Here is a 27,050-nt window from a genome sequence, read left to right as displayed (position 1 = left end):
CATTTTTTGAACTGTAAACTTTAGGTTATCAAAAATTCGGTCAGACTTGACGTTTTTCATCATTTGTCAACCCAAAATATTAGTAGAAAACCTACTTATACTCTGGCATTAATGACTCAATTTTGAGTATTTGTAATTGAGGTCCCTCTTCCCATTGTAGTGCGATAAATGTAATCGTGATATACCTGCCATGCTGCATCTCTCAATACGAGGGGCATTATCATCCCAATCCGTCCAAAACAACCATCTGCAATGAAAATAGTAAACAAAGATTGAGAGCAATGCATTAAAAGGAAGAACTGCATACTTACAAAGCTGCTTTCATGAGAATAGATAAAAATGCCTTAACATGGTTCGTGACAGCTTTTCAAAAGTAAAATTCAGGACTTTTCAAGGACTTCCTATTGCTAAAATCAGGGACTTTCAAGGAGTTCTCGAGGAATCCTCTCCAAAAAATTCTTGGAGGACTTTGTAACTTTGGAGTTTTTCAAACTCTCCAAACTTTGAAGGACTTTCAGGCTTGAAAACTTTAAAGGTTGAAGAGAGTGCATATAGTGTTGAAAAATAACTTTTCTTACATCCTTGTTTCTCTACTTTCTACATAAAGAAGCAAATCTAAAAACGAGATTTTTTTGGAAATGAGGTATAAATAGTGTTGCCAACTTGCTGGTATCGACACTGGACAAAAGATCTCATGACTCAGATACAGACAGCCTGATGTCAGATCATGACATCTACTTAAAGGAAACTGATGGCAATTCCATACTTAATTTAAGGCTAACTATTTTTTTGACCCTGGTTTTTGAGATTTATCAACAAAAGCTTAACAACTCATTGGCATGGAACATGATAAAACCAAAAATGCTAAATTTAATATACTTACCCAACACGAGGATCTAAAGCGATTGCTCTGGGACTTTCCATATCTCCAGCAATGAGGGTGCGCCGAAAACTACCGTTTAATTTAGCTACTTCAATCTGATCTAGATTACTCTCCACCCAATACAGATTTTGGCCAATCCAATCTACAGCTAGACCCTCTGCAGTCTGGAGGCCAGTTTGCACTACAACTTCTATATTGCTCATGGCTGGAAAAATTAATATCTTTCATGTAAACTGTTTCAAACTCATTGTAAATGACTATCAGAGGCAAATTATACTATTTAAATTAAGGAATTGGTTTCTCAGACTGAGCTTTGTGGGCTTAACAATTAAAGCTGCTCGACCAGGAGTTTTCAATTAACACAACTCTCATAAGATGATTCTAAAAATCTGATGAACAAGTACAGCATTGTAAAAAGTATGAACTTGTGTAGTCTTCGAAAATCAGGATATAAGGGAGATCAATCAAAGAATCACAAAATTAATGGGCAATGGCTCAAGGAATGGTCTTATCTCTTTGAAACATGTTTAGCTTCTTAATCTACTTAAAATTCATGAACATTCAACTCTGTGGTGTAGCGCTTCAATTTCCGGCAAAAAAGAAAACTTAATTCTATTTTTAGCTTCATAATAATGAATGATCTTTAGAAAACCTGATCCAAAATTAGCTGGACAGCATTTTGTATTGTTGAGTACATATTCTCTTATACTTTTATTTTTCAACCGAAAACTGAAAGGCAAATTGCCTTGAAACTTTCTCAGAATTTCTTTTCAAGTACATGGGATGTACTCATAAAATTTCAAAGCAGAGTATTGCTGGGTTACTTGTTACAAAAATAAAACACGAGGAAATTATACAACATATATACAATTCAGTACACAGTTGATTTAAATTCTTATTTTTCGAACAATGCTTTTTTTCTCTGACTAATAGAGACAGTAAAAATAGCTAATTACTTCTAAAATTGACTCTAAAGTAGGGCTCTTCTATCGGTTGTCGGTAAGCCACCGAAACAGTTCCGTTAAGAAAAATTTACGATAAGAGCGCTCTTGCCGATAGCGATCAGAGTTTTCGGAGCTGATGAAAATAAGCTGTTGTCATTTATACATCTATTTCACGCGCCGCTGCGCCAGGCAATCTGATTAACCAACGCACGGGGCAACAATGCATTGAGTGCGAGCTCTCAAAAATCCGATAAGGCCGGCTGTTAACGATGTCATCGCCACCGTCGGTACTGCCGCCAGTTTCAATAAGAGACGATATCGATAGTGTTCCGGCAAGAATTCATTTGAACACCCCTACTCTAAAGTCCTTTTCACTGTAGAATAATAAATTCAGGAATCATTTTGAGAACAAATTCTAATGGTGCATACATGTTTATTTGGAGCTGTATAACTTTTAGGAAATTGAAAATGTACTTACAGCCACCGATCAAAGTGCCTCTAAAGATTTTGTCATCCACCACGTCTGTCCAAAATATTGTGTAATCAGGTTGCTCTGGTGTGTAATAAAAATCAACTGCGATGGTGTTTTTAAGACTTGTGATCAAGGCCTTGACGTTCAAAGTGTGCAGATCAACACCTCGTATTTCATGCCGATTGCTAAACATGACCATGGGAGTGGCACTTTCTGCAAGGGAAAAGAACACATGAGGCAAGCTTTTTCGACAAAAAGGTTTTCGTTTCCTTTTTGGTATTAACTTAACTTCATAGCAACCCTTGCAAATCTTCAGAGACCAGAACACACATTTGCTGAGAGTACAAAGATGATAAGTTTCTCTTTCATGTCTAAGCTGTACTTCCTCTCCCACACAGTATATTCCATTTTCATATTTCTTACATAAATGAAAAAAAAAATCAACCCCAACATACTTAAAATCGAGATTGAAAAAACTAACCTGATCCTACTGATTAAGCTTTTGTCAATCTTTTGAAAACGCCAGAGAAGATTTTTAAAATCAACGACCAGTTTGGTTGGTAAGTGTCCATCATGGCAAATATGAGAATTTTGCTCGCAAAATTTTCAAAACAGAGGTTATTGTAGAATTCCAAATATTATCTTTCCAGACATGATTGAATGTTAATCATTTAACATCGTAGAGTGCATCAACATTGGTAAGTTGTATTAGCGTAAAAAGTCATTTGAGTACTATTTCTTTGGGTGACAAGATACTGTGTTGTAAGAACACAAGAAGCACTGTGAGGGTGTGTGTGTGAGTGAGTGTAAGAAGCAGAAATAGAGGACAAACCTGTGCTTTTACAACTGAAGTGATCACTGAGGAGTTGATAACCAGGCTCACAAGAGCATTTATACATGTATTTGTTATAATATTCACAGGATTGAGAACATGTGCCCCACATTGTACAAGGATTCATTTCTGTGCAGTTCAGTCGATTTGGGTGAAGGTGTAGGGTGGGCGGACAAGTGCAAATGAAGCCGTCAGGAGTGTTATGGCAAAAATGAGAACATTTATCTTGATACAGACAGCGGTGCTGACCTAATGAAAACAGACAAATGGAATTAAGTTTGAGACTCTGATTCAGACAAAAATTTAAGATCATTTTGATGTACAGATCGCTTTTACAGATAATTGAAATTAAAATAAGAAAGAGGAAATCAAATGGAAAAATAGGTACACATTTCTGGGATGCAATCAACAAAAAGGCTTATTTTGGATATGATGTTGGATTCTTTGAGTTCAGGTCAAACCTGTGTTGGAGACCATTAAAAGTTTTGACATTGTAACGCTTTCCAAACAACTTTTGGAACTTTCGGCGCCATACAAGAAAAGAGATAATATGTAGCAAGAACAAAACACGCAATATTTGTCCGTTACTAGTCCAGAATTTAGGATTGGAATTCCCAAGTTCTTCTTCTTAATAGATAAGGGGGTACACTTTCGAAATTTCTCATTTACTCTACATTATAAAATAATATACAGGTCTATCAAAATTTTGATAGGTTTTTTTAAAAATTAGATACATTTTGAGCCTTCATCCATGATTACTTCTTGAACTAATGTTTTTAAACATAATTTCCAATAAATTCTAAGATAACACTTAACAGCGTTGTTTTAAATCAATTTTTTACTGAAGAGACCTCTTGGTGTTAATAACTGATCACTCTCAGAGAGCATTATTTTAAGATATCTACAGCATCTTAATCTTAATGTCTAGTGCAGCAGAAGATAAGTTGTGCTGACATTCAATTTAAAATAGATCAAACACACTACATGAAATCTTGAAACACTTGGAAGGTGTCTTTGATCACTGCGCCACATCCCTTTCATGAATTTGAAGGCAAATATCCGCGAATGGATTCGATTAATTTTTGTGCCAAATCCCAGAGAAATGGCAACTGACCAAGAAAACCTTTCACTAGAAGTCGAGAGCTAAACCCTGCAGTTGGATAATTAGTGGCCGACTTTTTGCATCCATCCACTTCACGATCCACCTCGAGAATTTTTGATGTGGTCATCATTGCTGCCAACATGAAAACCACATGTTGTAGACATACAGTTCTTCTGAGGGAATTTTGGTTTGTTGTAATGAGAGGTTGGCAGTAGGTAAAAAACTTGAATCTAATCCTCTTGCAGAAATTTGACTAATTTGACTTGAACTGAGGCGCATACTTGTTTTCACTTCAAGTCATTCTATCCGTCTAAAATGACATTAACAGATAGCTTTTATTTGCAACCAATTAAATGAAAATGGAAATAGGATTTTGATGTCTTAATGTACTTACTGCAGAATCCCCCTTCATCTGAGTGATCATCACAGTTGTAATGTTCATCACAGAGCTGGAATACTTCCACACATTTTGTATTATTGTCGCACAGTCTGCTTGGATATTCGCAAGTAATTGATGGAGAAAGTGTAGTTGCCATTTTGGGTCGCAAGGTAGTAGGCTTGTGGCTACTGCAGCGACCAGAAGTACAGTTCTCAACATCTAAGAACAAATTTCATGAAGAATAGTATGGATGAACCATTTACAATATTCCACCTTTGGTAATGATGTCTGGAAAAATCTAAAATTTTGTATTTAATAAACAGCAATTTTGGTTACATGCGTGCCAGTCATAGGACAGCCAAACTTACATTGCAGAACACCCAAGTGCAAGTGATTAGAAAGTAAAAAACTTACGGTGTTGCTGTTTTCATTTTTTAAAATTTATGAAGAAATCAAATCTGGTTATGAGGATTTGACAATCCTCCTCTGTTAGCAGTAAGAAATTATATTGTGAAACTTTATGCTAGATATGAGACTCCTAAAGAGTTTTTGTTAGGTAAGGCATTATTTACAGGAAAAATTACTCACTCATCAAGCTGGGAACAAAGATCAAGTTTCTAATCTTTTACTATGAAGTATATATTTTAGAGGCAGTTATAATCTAATGAAATAACGAATCTTCAAACGTCTCTTAATTAATTACTCGAAAAAATTAAAAGTTATTTTGCCTTTTTCTCTGTCCATTAAAATTGAGATATAATGCAATGTGCAAAATAAGAATTACTATGACAGTCTTGAAGAAAATGGATAAGTTATAGAATAATCACTGGTTATTAGAGAGAGAATGAGTCATGTCTACTGCACTGTTTCCAGGGAAAAAAATATAAAGTAGATAGCTAAAATTTCAATTACCACAATGTGCTTCATCTGAGCCATCTAAACAGTCTTCTTTCCCATCACACACTAATTTTTTCCTGATGCACTCTCTTGTTTCTCCCCCACACAGGAATTCTAAGTTTTCACAAGTTTTAACGTAATCGTAATTTTTATTTAGAGTTGTCTGATTTGTTCGATTTGTGTTGTTACATTTGAGCTCATCGAGTCCATCACTGCAGTCATTTGTGCCATCACATTTTCGAGACTGAGATATACAAATAGCATCCTTAGAACAATAAAACTGCAACAAAAGAAATTATAGAGTTCAATTAATTGCATGAAGAAAATAAGCTACACAAGATTTCTCGACAACGGTGGGTCAGTTGCGCTGGTCACATAATTTTGTTTTGATGCTTAATTCAAGTAGATCAGCTAAAAATATTAAGATCTGTCTAAACCGCAACTTGCTACACTCAATATTAACCGAGATATCACCCTTTGAAAAGTCGGGTTTTTGACGTCATCCACCACGGTAGAGACACCCTCCGTTTCTTCCAATTTGGTTTTATCAGCCACGGAGACACACATTAGCACTGGTTACTCTGAGTGAGACGCGGATGAAAGCAAGATGGAAGAAACCAAGGGTGTCACTACTGTGGTGGATGACGTCAAAAACCCAGCTTTTCAAAGGACGATATCTCGGTGAATATTCAACGTAGAAAGTTGCTGTTTGGACAGACCTTCTAATTTTTGGCTAATCTACAAGAATCATGCATCAAAACACGATTCTGTTACCAGTGCAACTGGCCCATTGTCTATAGTAAATTGTGCAGCAATTAAATTTTGCCACAAACATGTTGATGTGATGAATTGTGCAAGACCAATTTGAAACATCTTCATGGAACTCAGAGATATTTTTACCTTTTCTTTTTCATTCAGCTGAGCAAGCAGCCTTGCTGATAATGAGTTGTGGTATGGAATGGAGCATTAATGCAAAGTTCTTTGAATAAATGGTAATAATATTTGAGAAACATACCTCGGTTTTATTGCATGAACTATTGCAGTCTACTTCATCGGAACCATCTCTGCAGTCATCATCACCATCACAAAAAAAGTCAGATGGAATGCAATGTTTATTGCTGCATTCAAATTCTGTTGGTAGGCACTCTTTGAAATCTGAAAAAAAATTTCACATAGTCCTTAGTTTTTTTCTCCTCATAAAGCATTGATTAAAAATGAATGTTCATCACGATACTGCTAATAAAAGGAACTGAAAACACAAAAAACATAACTTCTTTGGGCTTGCAAAAGAAAATTTTTAGCATGTAAATTTTTTTCTTGCTTCAAACTTGGAGTAAATTAAGAGATTTTCGAAGTGGATTTTTACACAAAAATTCTAAATTTATGGGGACAAAGGTGATTCTTTAATGGAGAAAGACAGCCATAGAACGAAACCAGAACTTGAATCATCAGAGCTTTTTCTCCGTTTGCTCTGGGTTGCATGATCAAAATGAGCTACCAATCTGGCAGGGTCAGCAAGGTCGGAATTCTACCAATACCAGCCAGAGATCTCTTTGACTGTCAAACCACTTTGACCCGTAGTAATTTGACAGCACTGATCTCTGATTGGCTTGAGAAAACCTACTGCGCTGTGACCTTGCTACTTTCATGGCTTCAGTTTGATCGTGTGACCCAGGCTTCGTAAAACCTGACTGTTGAGGCTAGTTTTTTGGTGTTAACAAAGTCCAATTAATGCTTCAACATCACACTGCCCAACTTTTTACTCTTTTTAGTGCGTCAATTTATTTTAGTTTTTTAAGAGACGATGGCTCTCTCCTTGCGAGCTCGAGTTCACATGAACTGCCTGGAAAATAAATGATTATACAGTCAAACCCCCCTAAATCAGATCGTGATTTGAATTAGCGGGGGTTGACTGTAAATCATGATCATAATTATATACTTACTACACTTGGTGGGATCTTCATCTGAAGTATCACCTGCTCCACAATCATTTTCACCGTCACAGACCCACACTTGAGGTATGCAGCGATTCGTGACAGCACACGTAAACATGGGTGCTTGACATGTCTCCTTGGGGCAATTTTCTGCTTCATCGCTACCATCTATGCAGTCTTCATCTTCATCGCAGACCCACCTCTTTGGTATACATCTGTATTTGTCACATCTGAACTGGTTCTGTTCGCACTCAAAATGAGCTGAAACACCAAACTCATCAATCATTACTGTCCGTTACTTTTGTAAATTAGCAATTATTTAAATAACTATTCAAAAGCAAAACATTGAAACAGACATTTTGCCAAATGCTCCAGCAGATAATCATAATCTCACCCATAAAATCTTGGAGAGATGTTTTTCTTCTGGGCTACTACTTATTTCTCACCATCTTTTTCTGTCTAATTAGACGTGCCAACAACTTAAGCACACATGCTCAACAGCTCATTAAGATTTAGATCTGATGTAAGAGATCAGAATTTTTCATTTTATCAATGCCAAAAATCAATACTTCCCCCAGAAAATGCAGGATAGAAAAAGGTGACTCACCACAGGTTTCATCTTCGTCTGATCCATCTCCACAATCATCATCCCCATCGCATACAAATTCCTTTTTCAAACAATCTAGATTGCGACACTGAAATAAATCTGAAAACAAATGCATCCAAGAAATTATATGATTGGTATGATGCATGTATTGGAATAAATTGGGCACAAAGAGACCAAGTAACATTTTAGGGGAAAAAAGTATGTAGTTCAGAGCTTAGGTAGCTTCTCTTTCAGTATTGCTGGGCCTTAGAGAATATTGAGACAAAATTAGCACAATATTCCTTTCTTGGGTGAATAGAATCAAAAGCCTTTGATAAAAAGAATCTGTACAGGAGATAGTAAAAGGAACTTTCTACAAGATAGGAAATAAAATAAGAACTGCTCATCAAACTAGCACATGGTTTGAAAAGGTGAAAATATTCAGATAACTTACTGGGACCACAGTCAGATGATGCAGTCACATTGAATTCTTTTTGACAACTAGTATTGTTGTTACTTGGTGATGCAGAGCCTTCTTTGCAAGCACAGATAGGATCTCCAGGAGTCACCAGGCATAGTTGCTCACATTTAGGATGAGATCCATTGTAGCAAGCTTTCGTGCTACTGCCTGAAAAACAAAAACAAAATCGCATGACTGAATTGGCTCACAGTTAAAAATATTAGGGGCATAGAAAATGTTACTAGACTTCAGGAAGAAATAAGAAGATTTTAAAGAAATATGTAGGTATCTCATCAGAATATACTGGAACAATGTGCTGCCAAGCAAAAGCATAAGCTTTGTTATTTACCTGCAGTTTTGTTGAATGAAAATTCCGTACTATTTGTTGTACATTTTGAAAATTTTTTAGTTTGCCATTACTTGGCATGTTTTCTTTTTCTGGTGTAAAGACAAATACAAAAAACTTAATGGCAGTCAACATCTTGATAGGCATCCTGAAGAATAAAAGGCGGTCAGTTTGGTTCATTTTAGTACGTACCAATAGAGAGAGTAAGACACTGAACACGACAAATCAAAACTTTGAATTGCTTCATCTTAGAATTACCATTTATGGACAGCTAATTAATGGAAACGAGCATCAGGAAATCAAGAAATAAATGAAAAGCGACAAGATAATTACCTAATTGGGAGGACTCATCAAAGACCTTAATTTCAAATAAGGGTGGATTTTCAACACTAAGGACTAATGCTTTTGAAGAATTACTCATCAGGTTGAGTGCTTGGACGGTTCCTTTCTGTGATTCTGTCCAGATTAAAGTGCGTTCAAAAATAGCCAAACCATAGGGACTTCCTAGTTTTTCACCACTACCACTGAGAACAGTCTGAAATACCAATAGGAAAATTTAGAGTGAGCAACATAATAGTAGAAAAAAATCTGAATTTGAATTTTTGACAACGAGCAATCTTAAGTATCCTACAGGATAAGTTGCGGTCAGTTCAGTTCATTTTAGTGTGTACCAATAGAGAGAGTAAGATATTGAACATGAAAAATCAAAACTTTGAATTGCTTTGTCCTAGAACTACCATTTATGGACAGCTAATTTCAAACTGGCAAGACTCAAGTTAGGCTCGTCATTATTGGGCTTTTTTGAGTCAAGATTTGAGTCAAGATGTTATAAAAACCTTCCTCCATGCAGCTGTACTGATAACTGTTTTTTTTTTGTTTTGGCACAAGGGTCCCTTTCCTGTGGATGGTCACACTGATGAACAAAATATTTCAGGTTCAGTGGGGCCATTAAGCTCAAGAGAGTTGGGTTTGCAAATAGTTGCTTCATAAAATTTTCAAAACAAGAAAAAAATTGAAAATTTTGACCAGCTGCTTTTTTCTGCTCTCCTGGAAAATTCGACCTTTCACTTTAAGTACCTTTTTTCCATGAGCGGTCACATATTTAGAGAAATATTAAAAATCCTTGAAAACTGCAAAACTGCGGGCTGATTGTTAAAATTGATAGATAAAGTTATAAAAAAGGAGACATAGGGAGTATTAAGCGATCCCATTGGTTGAATTGTGTGGTTGTTACAGACCAAGGGGTAAATGATGGACTAACTGAAGGGTCTCTTGAGGGTTGCCGTTAGTTAGTCTATTACCTACTTCCTTTGTCCATTTCAACTACCCACTTCCACCAATAGGATGCTTTCATATCCCTCTTGTCATCTTTGTCTATCGCTTTGTCTATACCAATTTCACACAGCCTGGTGTGAAAAATAATAAACAAACCTGTCTTTTGGTTCCATCTAAATTGATATGTTCAATTTTGTCTAGATACGCATCACACCAGTAAAGCCTGGTTGTCTGATAATCGATGGTTAAACCATTTGGCCACTGTAGGGCTCCAACAACAAAATCAGTCCGCATTCGACCATCCATGTGAGCTTTCTCGATTCGCCCGTTGCTTGACCAGTCTGACCAGTACATGTAGCTAATGCAACAACAATTAAATTATGTATAAGAATAGAAAAGGAAAATTATACGTATAACTCATGACGGATCTTGCCTACTCGAAAATTAATGAGTGTTTCATCCAACTATCTATTCTGTATTTTCACATGGGAGAATTGTCTAGGCACAACAAATTTTTCTGGATTTTGTCTTGAGTTTAGATGGAATTCTTAAAAATTCTATATAGAACTTTTATTTTATTGGAAGAAAGACGCACAACAAAACCAAAAAGATGACACACTAAGAAAATAGTATAGAGTAGGAGGCAATTACAGCACCCTTCTCCATCGCTCCAACCCTAACTACAAACTTACGATTTTACAGAAGAGGAGATTTCGCCATTTTTGGAATTTTAAGGTTGGATTTGCAATTTTTACAGCGCTCTTATGCGGAACTGCAAAAAATTAAAAACATCAGCTCGCGTACTTCAAGAATGCGGCAAAGTTGCTAACTCATTTTTGCAAAAATTTTCAGTTAAGCGATATTGTTCGTTAGCCCTCAATATGTGATCTTCTTCAAAAATAAAAATTTCTGGAGCTGTGGCGCTCCTATCAAGTTGAAACAATTTTCCTGATGGCTCAATTCAACATAAATAATGAGTAGCATTTTCCCACAAAGCTTCTTCTTAGATTGCTGAGAACAGGATCATTATACCATACTTCAGAATATCCGCACTAATTTTAGGGTATAAACCCATCCTTATGACTCCTTTCTAATTTACATTTGTTTGCTTTCTTCATGAGTGCCTACTTGTATTTCCCTGCTTGCACACCTGCTGAGATGAAATTGACTTGTTCAGAGTGATTGAATGGATTACCACTGCATGGGATGCAATTACCCAGCTTACTATCATACCCTTGAGGAAAGCTTGGTGGACTATAGGACGACCCGCGAGTGTATTATTTCACAGATGCAAAATGTCAAATTAAACTTGTCAGTAGTGACCTCTGCATTCTAACTCTTCCTTACGCTTTGAGACTTTTCACAAGATGATCATTGAGAAAAAAAGCCGCATGAAAGGTTAATTAATTACCCAGATCTGGCATTAAGAACGATGGACCTTGGATGAATTTTACTATCATGTATGAGAATTCGACGAATTGTTGGATCGCTCAACTTGGCAACGCTTATTGTTCCAAGACCTTCATCTGTCCAATAAAGATTTCTTCCAATCCAATCGACAGCAAGACCTTCACAGTTGTTAATCCCGGCACTGATGAATACCTTCTTTGATCCTCCACCGATTTTTCGTCTCTCGATTCGAAACCTGTGTAGATTAAATTGATACACATTAATAAATTATTTGTTGAATTCATGAAGTTACTCCATTACTAGAAGCTGCATACTGCACTCTAAACCCCTTGGGCACTTCACTCGTCTTCATATGAAATACAATGTTCATTTCTTCCTTCCACCCCTTACAAAGTTTTGACAGATAATATTAAGGACATTAAGAGATAAAAAAGCTTTCAAAACTGAATCATTTTACTAATTGGCGGAATTATATAAAGGCTACTTGCTTCATGATATGTGTTACATTATTGGTCACAAATTTTGCAAAAGGGGGAAAAAACCAAATATTTCGAGATGAAAACATCACAAAACAAATGTATTGTAAATGATACAATCTGTAAGACTCATAATACTGAAATACTTAGTTAAACTTTAAATTATTGGATGGAACAGCCCCATATATTGATGAGAACCCAAGAGAAGGTTATCATACACTTTATTTAAGATCAACAATAATCATTGTTATGTCCTGTACTGCATTGATCTATAGGCCATCTTAAAGTTACTTCTTCTGAAAGAAGCTCACATGGTTAAAAGTTATAACAACTTACTTTGAGGCATCTGAATAATAAATATATTGATCCTGCACATCGTAATCAAGAGCAGTTGGGCGACTGAGGTCAGTGATTGGAAAAATGACATCTTCAGGGGTCTCTTTAAGACTTGTTGAGATTCCTCTGATCATGGCGGGTTTACCCGTTCCATAGAGTAAAAATGATGACTTTTCAGTTGCTGCACAGAGAAACATATACACTTCTTAGACAAGAAAAAACATTATACTTCCTACCTATGATTGAAGGGCTAAAACTACATTTTCCTCCTCATTAATATTCAATCATTATAGGGATTAGAAAATACAGTGCACACTGTGCATTATTGAATTACAATTGAATCAGCTTGTGCAAAAACCGCTACTGTGCATTTTTCTCTAATTTAGAGAGAACTGCAAAAAACTATAGCAGCCTTTTAAATGCAGGTTGAACAATTTTTAGAAGTTAATTAATACAGGAGTGGATTGTAGAAAAGGATCCCCGACAGTCTCCAGCTCATCTTCTGTCTGGGACGGAGTACTAATTAAAAAGAAAGGACTCTGGACATTTGCGGTTTTCACATGATACATGAAAATCTCCGAGTTTTGGAGCCTTTTGATATTTTCAAAATTCACTCTAAACATATTAAAGCAGTAGATTATCATTCAAATTAAGTTAAATTAATAAAATTTTGGAAGATTGTGCACTATAAACAAATATCATTACGAAACTACCAGCAATCAACTGGACATTAGCGGTTTTAGCACGATTTGTGCATGGACAGTTCTAAAACATCAGAAAAGTATATTTTTTAAGTACGGTATGTATTAAAACAATTTAAAAAAAAGATCTTTAGCGTCACAAATAATAAAAATAAAACGCTGTAAAACGCTAAGAAGTTTTCGGGTCTTTGGGTTTCTTATCCTGAAGTCTCAATTAGAAGATTAGAAGATGGTATTTAATTTTATCATGATTTTAAATCAAACAATACACCGATTATGAGGCATATAACGAAAGATGGACATTAGCGGCTTTTTAAGATTATGTGTTCCTGATCGGATGCATTTCAACACTACCACTAACATCAATCAATCATCAATCAACAGAATCAATTACCCATAATAACTCCTTTTTCTTGGCTTTGACATCAATTTGGTGACCCAGCATTTTGTCAAGGCGGGCTCTGTTCCCCAACTTCAGGGGTCAGTATTGGGAACAGGGATGGACCAATTTCGGACTGTATTTCCTGATATTGATCAGATAATTACAAAATTGAGACAGAAACTCTCCTTTCCAAAGTTTAGACCCCTCTTCTAGCCCGCAAGGCAAACCTGCAGGCTGATAATTAAAATTTTGTATTTATCAGGCGGACATAGATGACATAGGTTAAATGGTGTAGTGTGATTGGTCGGCTATGTCTTATCGTTGCTTGGTCATGCCTAAGTCAGGTGGAGTTCATGACAAGCTAAAGGCACCTCTTGAGTTCCTGACAGTATGTTGTCCAATGTCCATTCAACCAGACATGGGCACAACAAAGCAGGGATAAGACATAGCTGACCGATTATGCTACGCCATTTAACCTATGTCATCTATGCCTGCCCGACAAACACAAAATTTCAATAATCGGCCTGCAGGGAGACTTTGAGATGATAGAATTCTAGGTGATAGGATTGCTAAGCGTCCATTCCCTATTCAACCCCACAGTCCTCGGCTTAGTCAACCTGAAAGAACTGAGAGAAAAACTTGGTACGAGTAGTCTGAGTCAACCCCTACAGTCAATATCAATCAAAGAACAAGAAAAATTAATTATAGTCCAGTAATGTATATACTTACATCTACATTGATGATAAAGTACTAGCTTGTAGCCTGGTTGACACATACAATGAGCTACAGGTCTGAGGCTTGTTGAGTTTTTGATAGGATTGTACAATGGGATACAGATTTGCTCACAGCCACCATTGTTTTTGGCACAAGGATGATCAACTACAACAAAAACAAATATCGCACCTGATAAAAGACTGAAAGGGCAGTTTGATTACGAAGAGGTTTTAAGCCAAGTTTTATTTTCAATCCCTAATGCATAAGTTGTGTGACTACTTAAGACTAATGACACTTTGTTGCGACTATCGGAATAGACCACTAGACAGAGTTAGAAATCAAGTAGCACAATGCACATTTTTTAACCAAATTTCACATGGAACACGGTAAACTAATTGAAAATTTAAAATTTCAACTTGTAGATGAGAAATTAATGTTCCATGTGTTGGTAAATTCAAACTTTCATGTTCAAAGGATACATGGTTTTTTAAACTGGAAATTTAGCATATGGTGTCCTTGAATTTCTTTAGGAGCAGGACGTTTCAATTAACTAATTTTAAATTAAACAACAATGCAAATCTTTCACTTACACATTGATCTGGGAAAAATCAACGCTTTTTATGAATTTTTTGCAAACTCGAAAGACCATGGTCTTCCAATAATCTTTGAACCCAACAGAAATTTGACTAATTAAGTGCATATTTACTGACCTTCAGGTTGACGCTGTTGATGAAAGACACGAATGGCAAACGGTCGACTAGAATTAATAAGCATCCCATGATCATTTGATTTAAACTTATTAAGTCGTAAAATAGTTTCGTTGCGCCAACTAGTCACAAATAGATTATTTTCAAAAACTGTGACATCATACAAATTTTGAACCTGTGAACAAGAAAGGTCTTCAGCTTTAGGATAAAAAAATGTGTGAGAAGATTTTTCATAAAAAATAGACTTATGCTGGGTTAAAAAATGAATAAAATATATTTAAAAAGTCTGATTAAAAAAAAAAAATTACAAATTACTTACAATTTGTACAGCGAACATTCACTGTTGACAAGTTTATGCCTAATTGTTTCTGAAGGGCCAGAAAAACACTACACAGAAAAAAAAGGAATGCCATTTCAATCGTCGCAACTGCTAAAGGAACATTACTTAGATTTAAAAAATGACGCAACAACCCAGTTCTTAAAATAACATCAAGTTTGTCTCTTATTAAAACAGGCGCTTTGCTGTCACATTGACAGTAAATGTCAAAATAACCTATGGACTGGAGAGTCAACAGTCAATGACAGTCATTCCAATAGTTTCAGGAGGTGTTGATTTAATGAACTGCAGCTGATGTTAACTCAGCATTTGTGTGAAGATGAAATGACATACAAAATGTTATTTCAAAAGCATCAACAAGATGTTGAGCTGACAGATTTGCACACTTTTGTTTCTACATAATTAAAATGTTCAATTAGCAGTTGCAACGATTAAAACAACAGACAAACGTCAAAAAATTTTAACATTCAAAGCGACTGTTAAAATGACAGATCTTTTTTTCTGCGTAAAAAAAACAGTGAAATTGCGCGCACTTCAAACCATGGTTATTGGCGATCGCTGTGATGCAAGTTCTTCCTATCAATTACACATGTACCGAGTGCTCTACAATTAGTTTTGTGGAGGACTTGCTTGCAGCATCTTTATTGCAAACCCGAGCGATGTAAATGCGCCGAATGAAAACCGGGTACTGTGACTGTTTTGCCCAGGCCTTTAACAAAGAAGCAGCTACTATGACAGGCTTGACAATGAACAGATCAAAAGAAAGATTGTCTAACCTTTGGCTAACTTTAACATTATGATCTTTGGAAGTCGTCACAGATCTTAATGAGAAAAAGAAAAAGAGGATAAGAATAAGAGAAAGATACATATTTTAGTTCATTTGACCAAGTACTGTTCCTTCCCGTATGAGTGACTCATTATTTACAAAATACATTTTTTCAGTAACATTCTAAAATTGGTTTTGAGTTCAACACAGATTATCTATGAGAGGACTTCCTTTTAAGAAAATCTCAGACGTTTGAAATCCACTGCATCTCAAAAGACTTGTTTAGCTTTATCCACCCGAAAAATTAAACTTTTTCATGGAAAATTTATAATTACGATGCCAGCTTATCGTATTCTGTTACAAATGGGAAATCTTCATAGGGCTGTGGGAATTTGGTTTTTTTTATGTCGATCATGTCGAATAAATTGAAGAAGTTTCAAATCTGAATCAAACCGAACCGAATATTTTTACCTATTTTTGACCGAAATCAGCTTCTTTGTTGATCAAAGTAAAAATCAGATAAATAATTTTTTTCCCTAAAATTTAATTTGAGTATCATTATAACATGAGGGTACCAGCCAGAACGAGTAGAGGCTGCCTTATTTATAATTATAATGACAATTTTGACTTCCCTTTAATTTTGTGGCACAGAATTAATGTCACATTATTTTTTTCTGCATTTACTTTCAATGATGGGTGTTAAAACTGTTTAAGGGTGTAAATTCTTCAATATAATTCACTCACAATTGCAAAAGAAAATTCAATTTTGAGAATTAATCTGACTCTGTCTTCACACAGAAGTAGCCACAAGGTCAGCGTTGCCGGCTAGTCATCTAGATTTTCCGTGACTAGCCTGCAATGCTGGCCTTGCGGCTATTTCTGCGTGAAGACTAAGTCAGGTTAATTTCCAAAATTGAATTTTTTTTGCCATTGTGAGTGCATAATATTGAAGAATTTACACCCCTCCCCCCAGGTTTTAACGCCCTTCATTGAATGTAAATGCAGACAAAAAGAATGTGACATTGGCAGAAAAATTCGGACTCAAATCAAGATTTTCCCATACTCGCATAGCCCTAAATCTTATTTTGCAGACCGATCATACATACCGGAAAACCTTTGGCAATGGTCCTACGGTTTTTCCCGTCATAATCAATTCTTTCGACAAAATCTAAGTAGGTGTCCACCCAGTAAACATGCTGTGAGGGAAAGTCAACTGTCACACCGTACGGATACACAATTTTATTGTCTATTAGTTTCTGTCTGTTTGAACCATCCATTTTAGAGCGCTCTAACATGGCACGAGCAGAGCCCCATCTTGTGAAAAACATTAACCTGAAAGAGAAATCATCAACATTTTAGTTACACTTCTACAGCTCAACTTGTTTAACTTCGATGAGAGAGGGCGCTTTGGCTTCATTAAAGTTAAAAAAAAAAAGCTATTCAGTTTGAGGGTTTGCTTGTGAAGAATTAAAACAATCAATTTTAGAATATTTTACCCCAATAGAACGTTTTTAGCAGTGCTGGGCCAAAGTGAATTTTCTGCATCATGGATACGGATACCAATTTTTGGTGCCTGGGCGGAGCCAAATACTGGATAATTTGCTGAAGAATCCGGCAAAACAGGATAATACTAGACGCGGTTGGTGTTTTTTTGCATGAGAAAAATCTTCCAATTTCCGCCAGTTCAAGTGCTTACTCTATTCTCTCTGAACACAATGATGCAAGTTTTTCAAAATGTATCACATAATTAGAAAACATCTTACAATTAACAAGCTTATTTTTCTCTCTCTCTTTATCTCTTTTTCTCCCTCTCCGCTCCCTTCATATCTTCACTCGCTCTGGGTCTGGATTTGGTTGACTGGACTTGTGTGAGTTTTGTTTGACCCGTGCAGGCAGTAACTGTGGCGTAAGCTCTCCGACTGGCTGAACATAATGAATTAAGGTTAAGCTTACTCAATTATGGTGCCCAGTAATTTTTCTTTTTTTCCTAATCCCACAAAAATAGGAAAAATCATGGCTAGTGAATAATACATGTTTCAGAGCCCATTTATACACGCAATTTTGTGACATGTCGCACAGAGGTCCGAGAAACTCCTGTGATCCATTATTCAGGGGTGAAATGTTAATTTGCAAGATTCAAATTGAGAAATAAAATAAGAGTTATCAAAACCAAAAAAAATTACCCTTTCGTTGGATCCAATGCTATTCCTCTAGGTTTGCCTAGATTGACATCGATTAGTATCTTACAGTATTCCATTTTTGCTGTGCACAAGTATATTAACTCCCGAAAGTCATCAAGAAAGTACCAATTTCCTGACACCCAGTCCAAGGCAATGTGAATCATAGCTGCACAAAAAATCATTCCAGTAATTTGAGATCATAAATAAGCTTAAAACAATCCAAGAAAACAATAAAAAACCTAGGAGACGAAAGGTTTTAAAAATTCTGAAATCCGATTTTTCATAGGGAACAAGAGTTTAGTCATTCATTGGGCACATTGAAGTCGCTGTGTACTGGAGTGCCGTTGGGATCAATACTTGAACAGTGGCTACCTTGTCTTGTGTGCACCAAGCTTTAGAAACTACCCTACATTCTTTAACACAGCGGCTCATATAAATATTGAGGGCTGTTAATGTTTTCCGTGATTAGTTACTTTACTTAGTCACTTTGTTAGGTGGTTATTCGTGAAAATTCTGGAAAATAATGTTGACCCACAACATCATAAATTCAAAAATACAAGAGACTCTTAGTTTAAATCCATAATATGTCTCAATGTATAGTTCATTCACTGCCGATATAACTTGACTACATCTGAAGTGGGGTCAGGAGTTGGGAACTTGCAATTTTGAGGATGCGTCATCACTGATTCCTGCACACTAGCAGCTTTAGAAAGTGGTCCTAGTGATGCTCCAACACATTGTGACTCTTATGTACTCTATGGCTTAAGTTAACTTGGGATCAGTACCTAGGCTCATTTTCTTATTTCTTGTAACGCAGAATGTTCTAATTTTTCCACTATTATCTGACAAAAATATGAAATTCCGAGTGCAATAACATTAAATGTCGTCTTCATTCCAATATGGACTAGCACTGATTGCATGGATCTGCTCTTTGTTGCGGTTCGGCTAATGCTGTGAAAAGAAATGAGCCTCTTGCCCTCTTGGAAATTTGCACAAAGATTTATGTAGAAATGCCGAAAAGAAAGTTGGTATTACAGTTCCACCAATAAAACAAAAGTAGGGGCAAGAGGAAAAATGGTGGTTTGGTCTTTAACAGGAAGAGGGGGAGGGTAAAAAGGAAAGAGGAGCGGGCAGGGGGGGGGGGGGTTCCTACCCACATAGTTTGCTACTGACAAGATAAAAAGCCTTGTATCATGTAGTAAACATTCTGTAGAATTTTATTTTTTGAAAATAATATTTCCTTGGTAACCATCATGAAATGTAAGGTCCAATGATGAAAGGAGAAAAAAAGGCTCTTAAGAACACAAGAACAGTCATGACATTTCTGTACCTACTTATCCAAAGTATTATTCTCATTATTGTAATTATTACAACAGAACAGAGTAATTTTATCTGTGCCTTACCCTGCATGAGCTGGTAAGTTACATTCGACTTGACAGTTGTCATTACAATTTTAAGGTATCCTGAACTCTAGGAAACATACCTCTAGAATGGCTGTCGAATAAAAAAAAGCATAACACACATGACCTGGTTATCGAGGGGTTGAGAAAGGTGGGAACCAAAGTAACCTAACCTCAATCTTCATTTCAAGGAACCTTGCTCTCAACCCCCCCCCCCCCCCCCGCTGAGTATAAAAATTCACCTCACTTATTCTTTGACATTTGTAAAAATAGCTTATAACTTATTATTGTATCGGTGAGAGCAACCATGCCATACAGTTTCCAGTCGTATCTTTTCATCACAATCACACTATTCGATTAAAGGTATTATGGAGGATTAATGGTAAAATGTGAACAGAATAATACATGGGTTTAAACAGCAAGCTACAAGGGCAAGGTTAACTTAAGTGAGCCTAACTTAAGTGTCTCAAAACGTTTTAGATTTCCGGTATTAATTGGCCATAGTGTGTGTAGAGTTCGATCCCTGAGTTTATTCATTCTGATTATTGGGTACCTTTAATCTACTCAAATCAAGCAGCAAGCTTGGCATACATCTATAGCATTTCCTTAGTATACTTTGAATATCATAACATAATTTTTATTTGCTCTCCTTTCACGCCTATTTCATGAGAATAACGGTGATTTTTTCAGGACAGATCAACCATTCGGCCAAAGCCTTGGCTCAGATTCAGGACCTCAAGAAAACTGTCAGGCTCCAGTGATCACCAAAGAGAAAAGGTAATAGCTACAGCAATGATATGACAATGTTGAAAATAGTTTCGGACCTTGATCCTTAGATTGAGTAAAATTATTATTGCTGACCCATTCAAGTTATCACAAGGACCATACACTATCATTTTTAAATCGATCCAAACTCTAGATTTTTATTATGTTTTCAAATATCTAAGTGATGACTTTCCTTTATTTTTGCAGCGTTGATGAATTCACTGGTGAGGTGAATTCTCTTGTGGAATTAAGAAAGATGGCAGGAAGAAGATGGAGGATAAGGTAGTGAAAGTTAAATGAGCACGAACCTTCTCACACCAAGAATGTTACATACTTACTCACTTATACTTGTACAAGCACACACAATCTAAATAAAGTTGCTGCTTGAAAACATTAGCTATTTCGACATTCAGTTGAAAAAATCAATTGAAAAGTATTTTATTCATAATATGATGAATTCTCATCATTATAAGGGTGGATTTCAGCTAATGTGATAAAATATGGGAAAGACATGTGACTGTTTGCTCAAAACTTTCAATTATAATATTTTCTCTTGATGTTTGGTTTTTTGCATAAAAGCAGGTCACACCAACCACGAAAAAATTCCTAAGGAGATTTGAATAATTCTAAACCTTTTTTTCAACGTGCTAAACAGTGAAAAAGTCAGTTTGGTGACGTTTAACTCGGAGGTAGTCCATGTAGTAAATCGTTATATAAATAAACCAGGACCTTTTGCGAGCTTTGTCTAATTTTTTTTAAGTCTTGAATGTATATTTTTTGATATGATATGCATTGAAACACCAGAAAACTATATTATTCAATTTAATTTGAGACTAGAAGCGTGTAACTCAATATTATGTCAGTTTAATGACGCTATGCGTTTTAGTTTCTGGGCACTCAAGAGATAGCGCTTGTGTGCGGATTAAGGCATGACTGAGAGCGGAAGTGGAGGACGAACAGACGTGTACTAAATAAGTCAACGTATTTCTTCCAATTTCAGCATGATTTCAGTTTTTTCAATGGTTTTTGGAGTGTCTCACTTATTCAATGTCAGTTTGGTGACGCTGTTTCCCATCAAAACTTTTGGTGGAATATGGGAGCAAATATTGTATAAATATTTTTTTCTTACATATACAGGTAGCCTCTCGACCTAACCTCAATTATTCATTTGATTTTGTTACTGTAAATTAGCAGGAGAAATTAATAACAGCAAAATGTCAGGTTTGGTGACGTCACAAAACCTGACATGTCCAAACCAAACTGACATGTCAGGCTTGGTAAAGAAAAATAATCGTAAAGATATTGCGATGCACGTAATTAAATGCTTTAGTATGGAGCTCTAAGGTAACAGAAAAGTAGTCTTTAGCTTGATATGGCCAAATCACTTTTCAACTTTTTTTCAGAACCATTTTCTCCCATTAGCTGAAATCCACCCATAAAATCGCATTAAAATTGTAGGGATGAACTTGTATTGGCAAGGGGTTGATAATTTGTATGGTCTGTTCTGCAAGGTGGGTAAAGGCCAGTGCAGCCAGAGATATGGTAGGGAAGGGTTTTTATTGTGGTCTTGACTCACAAACCCACCACCATGCCCAACCATGGCATAATCAAGTTTTCCCCTTGAAGGGTTGTCAACACTTTTCAAATTTTTTCTTACATTCATTTTTCAATTTATAAAAGTCCATTTTTCGATCTCAAATCTTCTTTACATCCTATCATTCAGTCCATCTCAATTACTTTTTATTACTAGACTTGCAACTGATAGCTACATAGATTATAGCCAGCCAATCACGCGTAGACTTGTTGTCTCACCACCCGTGACGCCAGCAAGTCTATATAAGCGTGCGCTGCACTTAACTCGAGGTCTTTTTCCATCCCTCAGACCCGTGAGACGTTTGTCCTCTCTCAACGTTTTTCAATCGAAGGTCCTCTCACATCTTTCAGTTTCAAAAGACCATTTTTAGTTCCTCCTCATCAAGAGTTTCACTCTCAACACTTAAAGAGTGCATCATTGTGTGGAATTTCGACAACTTTTCATCCACTTTTGTTCTTCATATTTTGTGAAACATTACCGTGAAATTTCCCAGGGTAGGTTTTACTTCACAGTGTGCAGAGTTTCGAGGAATCTCTTCTTATCACAAGATTAAAACAGAGCAGTAGATGCAACCAAATGGCAGGACTTACAGGGGGAAGTTATCAAAAATTTACACTTACAACTGAGAGGGAACATGGACGGTTGCGGTAAAACCCATGTTTCTTGTAGATTGTCAATGTTGGCGCAAGTTAAGTTGGCGGCAGAAAAAACTTTGTGAGGGATGTAACAAGCTGTCCTATTTTTGTGATTAAATTCTAGCGCAAAAGTTTGAAGACGTGATATCGTGCTGTTGCCAGGATAAACTGTGCCGTTGAGAAAAATCCGTTGCATAACATTTGGACTGCTGTATATAATTGTGGCTGGTTCATCTGCAGGAACTGTTGGCACAAAAATGTGAAAATTAAAAATGAGTTCATTTAGAGGGCTTACTTAATAAAAGTTTATGAGGAAGTAACTTAATGGTGGAACTTGCATGATGGTACAAAATTTGACACTGGACCAGTACACAAGGGTGGGTACCACAAGATATGTTACCTAGACGCTATCTGTTTGTAACACTTCTTACCAAATAAAATGTTCAAGCGACACTTTTCTCTCATTTTATTAAAAGAAACTATGATTTACCAATCATATACTAACTTTCTAGAAAATTGATTTTATCCAAGAAAAATACGATTTTTATGAGGATAAATGTTAAGTTAGCATCCCATCACTCGTAAGGAGACCTCCAATAGTCTTTATTAAGCACCCCTAGTATAAAACTTGATCCGATTACATACCATTGATTGCCTTGCAGGATTTGCTGTCAACTTTGACATACCCGTTGACACAATCACAAGAGTAGGAACCCGCATTGTTAAAGCATAGCTGATCACATGACCCTATCATATGACACTCATCAGTATCTGAAATAGGAAAAAAACTGTGTTAACAACTATGTAAGAGCAAATATACAAAAAAATGTAAAAGCAAACATAAGACAATATGTAATTTCAACAAGAAGAAAAAAAATGATTTTACTGGAAACGAATTTTAGGTAGAAATAGCTATTTGAGTGGCACACTTTTTTTGCAATTTTTTCTCTCTGTAAAACAAAAAAAAAAATAAATAAATAAAAAAATGAAAGTAAGCAAAACATAGAATTTCCTGTGGACTTTGGGTAAATTGAATCTCATTCAAATAAGGACACTTCCCTCAGCCCTTTTTAAACCTGGAAAATAATAGGCTCCGTAAAAAAGTACCAAAAACTAAGGGAGCTGGTCGCCATTTACCTAATTGGAAAGGTGAGCCCTAAAATTTGTTCCTATTCATACTTGAACTTTGAGTTGATTTATTGTCAAGTCAGAATTAAGTTTGTAATTGTGAACTGATACTTTTCACAGCCAAAAATGGTATGAGGGGTATGTTAGAACGGTTGATGGATCTCAAACTTTAAGAACAGTTTTTGACCTGACCATTCAGTGTTTTACAAGTAGGATCGGTGAATGTGTTAAATTTTGCGCAATAGGATTATCTGATCATCTTGCACCGATGTTCACAAACATGTCTGATGTGTCTTAAAACATGTTCAATGGAGTGTGTAACACTCCTTTGAATTGTTGCGTATCCTGACACATAGATGGACCTGACACCAAAATGTTCCTGAAATACAATATCTGGCTCATGAGAGTATCTAATACCTGACGCTGACAGCAACTGAGTAAACTGTGGGATAGAAGTGCTTTTATGCAGGTTTAGAGTTTCCTCAACCATCAACAAAAGTTCGCCCTTTTTTAAGTTTTCCAGAGCCATGGGAGCAAATATATAAGAATTAGCTGGCATAAAACGGATTGAGGAAAGATCTTATGTGTTGGTTCTACGGTTGCCTCATAGTATTCTATCTTAGTGAAAACACTTAATTAGTTAACGATCAGAAGTAAAGTAAAGTACAAGTATTGTGAGCACGTCATGTATTTGTCAATCTTTGCATCCATAAGACCTAGTTTAAAGGGCCTGAGAAGTAAAAAATCATGTTTCACGCAAAATTTATTCATACATGCATAATTTTTGCAACATTTAGCAAAATTCTGCAACAATTTAGGGCTAAATGAACCTTGCAAGATTTAAACTGTCTTGACTCAAAATTCGACAGTAAATTTTGGAGGGAGTGATTTTAAAATCATTAATCAAAACACTTACCAACGCATCTATTGTCTTTGTCTGCATGTTGACCCGCCGGGCAAAAACACAGTGGAAGATCTTTCCCAGTCATTCGGCATTCATGGGAGCAATTTAATGCTTTGCAAGCAGTTTTATTTGCTACACAGAAATACATTAACCAATAGAAGGAAATGTTATGAAAGGGAAACAGGAATAAAAATGATCTATTGTAGAGGGGTTGTGTAGTCAAAAATATCTAGGAGATGTCTTGGAATTTTTGAGACATTCAATCTTGATCAGTTTAAAATCTCAATTTTTCAATTTTTAAGAACTATTTGCATACCTAGACTTTTTACTGGAACTCAAAGAAAATAAGACTATATCACAAAACTTTTACACTGCGCTTTCTTTTCTTGCAAAAAATCATTTACAGTGAACTGATATATGCTACACAACAGATATCAAAATGAGACAAAGTATGAGCCTTTCATTTATCATAAAAAAAATGAATACCTCTCACAGTCTCAGTGTCATTGAAGTTAGCAGTCTACACCTTAGAGTGAGTAGTGTAAAAAATGATTTTTTCTTATTTCGGTATGAGCAAAATTCCTCACTTCGACTTCAATCATGTTTATCAAGAGAGAGACCTAAATTCTAAATTTTTACCTTAATATTTTTCCAAGTTCGTCGTGCAAAATGTAAAATGTAAGGAAAAAGATCGAAAGATTACCAACAATATTGGTGATGTAATGGGTCACTAAACCATGAACAAATTTTGACTTGCTGATACATTATTACAAAGATAAATGATGTGTAGAGCACAATGCACACATTGAAAACGCTAAAAAGTACATAACTCAGAAGCCGAGAAAAAGGCAGTTCAAGAAGCGTGACTTTTTCGCAAATTTAAAGCGCTTTCGGTTTCGCGCCAAACCGAATGATGTCATCCGGTACCAATCGGAAGAGAGCACAGGTTTCTACGACTTCCATCAAATGTCTTTCTACTCCTCGTAAATGAAAACAAAAGGAAAGTTGAAATGATACCTTCAGAATCAAAGAATCAAATCTTATTCATGTTATCTGTAGTAAAAAAGCAACAATTTCACATTGAAATTTGTTTTATTTAAACAAACATCAGTGGAAAATGAAAGCAGATAGCAATTTGACTGCGGTATTACTTCACCGCCATCATTTTCCCGCCATTCCGACGCTTTGAAATTCCTTAGAACCTTTAGACTTCTTAAAAGCGGGCTTGTCCAGGATTTTGGCTCCAAAAATACGCAATAAATTACCGCGTAATCCATATTCACTTGGTGCTTACAGAATATTAAATAAAAAACACAAGGTTTAGTGACACATTGAATCTATGCAGAACCTCTCCAAAACTAGAGAGCTATTAAAGATCAATTTAGAGTTCTCTCCTTTTGTAGATTTGCTATTTCATTTGCTCAATTAATCCCTGAGGTTAAAGCACAAAATTTGAAAATTAGATGAGACTTACAGCAAAATAAACCTTCATCACTGCCATCTGGACAGTCTGGATGAGAATCACAAAAAAGTTCTATAGGACGGCACACGGACGAATTTCCACACTGGGCAAAGTTCCAATCACATTTAGCTTTATTACCTAAAAGACAATTTGTATAAATAAGACGATTAGAAAAGCACTTGCTAGCATTAAAATTTACAAATATTAATATTGAAAAATTTTCAAAAATAGAAATAGATAGTGATAGTAAGTAACTTTTGTTTTCCTCCATACATTGCAATTAGTTGCTGTTCCCTACAATTCCTGATCTTTAAGCTCAGCAAGGTAGTTTGATATGCTATCTAACGAACATTTAAAGGAAATATTAGGGAATAATTCTAGGAGAGGACAAACTAATCCTATTTTGCAAAGTAATTTCCATTATTGTACTTGTCACTGCGCTAGTGTGGCTTGGTAGTTTTAAGAATCACTTTTCGAAATCTAATATTCCTTACAGTAAAAACTTAGCTTACAGAATTATTCAATTTTTTTCTTCCCTGATATTTCTCAGATTCTTAGGGGCAAAAATCTCAATGAGAAATTCTCCATTCCATGGCTTACAATCTCAAGATTTCCTCTCACTTCCTCTCTTTCCTTGTGTAAAACTCAATCAACTGATTTTCTCATCTTTTAGCTAGCTAATTCTTTGGCATTAAGCTAACCTGGATTTTTATATTTAATAAAAAAAAGGGTTTCAGTGCGGCAAAAAAAAAGGAAGTTCCTATTTTTAACATTAAATCTCTGATTTTTCCAGAGATTCTTTGTTACCTGATGAATTACAATATTTCCTGGTTTTTGCAGGTTCTGGATACCATGAGTGAGAATGAGAGAGTGAAAGCAATTGGAAAATTGAACATTGGGAATGTCTAAAATCTGAACTTCAACATATAATCCAACCAGATTTTTATACATAAAAAAAATCCACTGAGTTTATATTTTACTTTTGCTGTGGCAGATTTACTTCTGAAATTTGTCGAACGCATAAAGTACTCATTACTGCTTTC

The 27,050-nt window shown here is 35.8% G+C and overlaps 2 protein-coding genes across 2 annotated transcripts in view; one reads left to right on the top strand and one right to left on the bottom strand.

Moving 5' to 3' along the window:
• LRP1 (LDL receptor protein 1) overlaps positions 1 to 27,050 on the bottom strand; it is a 107,369-nt gene that overhangs the window by 63,634 nt on the left and 16,685 nt on the right. The window contains exons 4-25 of the mRNA XM_019046362.2: positions 26,020 to 26,145; positions 24,558 to 24,677; positions 23,159 to 23,284; positions 22,499 to 22,756; positions 18,123 to 18,285; positions 17,046 to 17,271; positions 14,840 to 15,011; positions 14,145 to 14,294; positions 12,333 to 12,513; positions 11,522 to 11,755; positions 10,267 to 10,468; positions 9,169 to 9,370; positions 8,484 to 8,657; positions 8,051 to 8,149; positions 7,453 to 7,704; positions 6,525 to 6,664; positions 5,525 to 5,789; positions 4,628 to 4,831; positions 3,132 to 3,380; positions 2,306 to 2,512; positions 884 to 1,088; positions 186 to 247 (exon numbers count right to left, since the gene is read on the bottom strand). Coding sequence (XP_018901907.2) covers positions 186 to 247; positions 884 to 1,088; positions 2,306 to 2,512; positions 3,132 to 3,380; positions 4,628 to 4,831; positions 5,525 to 5,789; positions 6,525 to 6,664; positions 7,453 to 7,704; positions 8,051 to 8,149; positions 8,484 to 8,657; positions 9,169 to 9,370; positions 10,267 to 10,468; positions 11,522 to 11,755; positions 12,333 to 12,513; positions 14,145 to 14,294; positions 14,840 to 15,011; positions 17,046 to 17,271; positions 18,123 to 18,285; positions 22,499 to 22,756; positions 23,159 to 23,284; positions 24,558 to 24,677; positions 26,020 to 26,145 — 4,017 coding nt within the window. The remainder of the gene's footprint in view (positions 1 to 185; positions 248 to 883; positions 1,089 to 2,305; positions 2,513 to 3,131; positions 3,381 to 4,627; positions 4,832 to 5,524; positions 5,790 to 6,524; positions 6,665 to 7,452; positions 7,705 to 8,050; positions 8,150 to 8,483; positions 8,658 to 9,168; positions 9,371 to 10,266; positions 10,469 to 11,521; positions 11,756 to 12,332; positions 12,514 to 14,144; positions 14,295 to 14,839; positions 15,012 to 17,045; positions 17,272 to 18,122; positions 18,286 to 22,498; positions 22,757 to 23,158; positions 23,285 to 24,557; positions 24,678 to 26,019; positions 26,146 to 27,050) is intronic.
• Positions 19,354 to 20,680, top strand: LOC140223996 (uncharacterized). The gene is made up of 3 exons (XM_072296730.1): positions 19,354 to 19,535; positions 20,210 to 20,296; positions 20,492 to 20,680. Exons 1-3 carry the CDS (start codon positions 19,390 to 19,392, stop codon positions 20,568 to 20,570), a joined length of 312 nt encoding a protein of 103 aa, XP_072152831.1. The 5' UTR covers positions 19,354 to 19,389; the 3' UTR covers positions 20,571 to 20,680.

Source organism: Bemisia tabaci, chromosome 2 (genome assembly GCF_918797505.1).
Source record: "Bemisia tabaci chromosome 2, PGI_BMITA_v3".
NCBI lineage: Eukaryota > Metazoa > Arthropoda > Insecta > Hemiptera > Aleyrodidae > Bemisia > Bemisia tabaci.
This window is presented reverse-complemented; position numbering and strand designations above follow the sequence as displayed.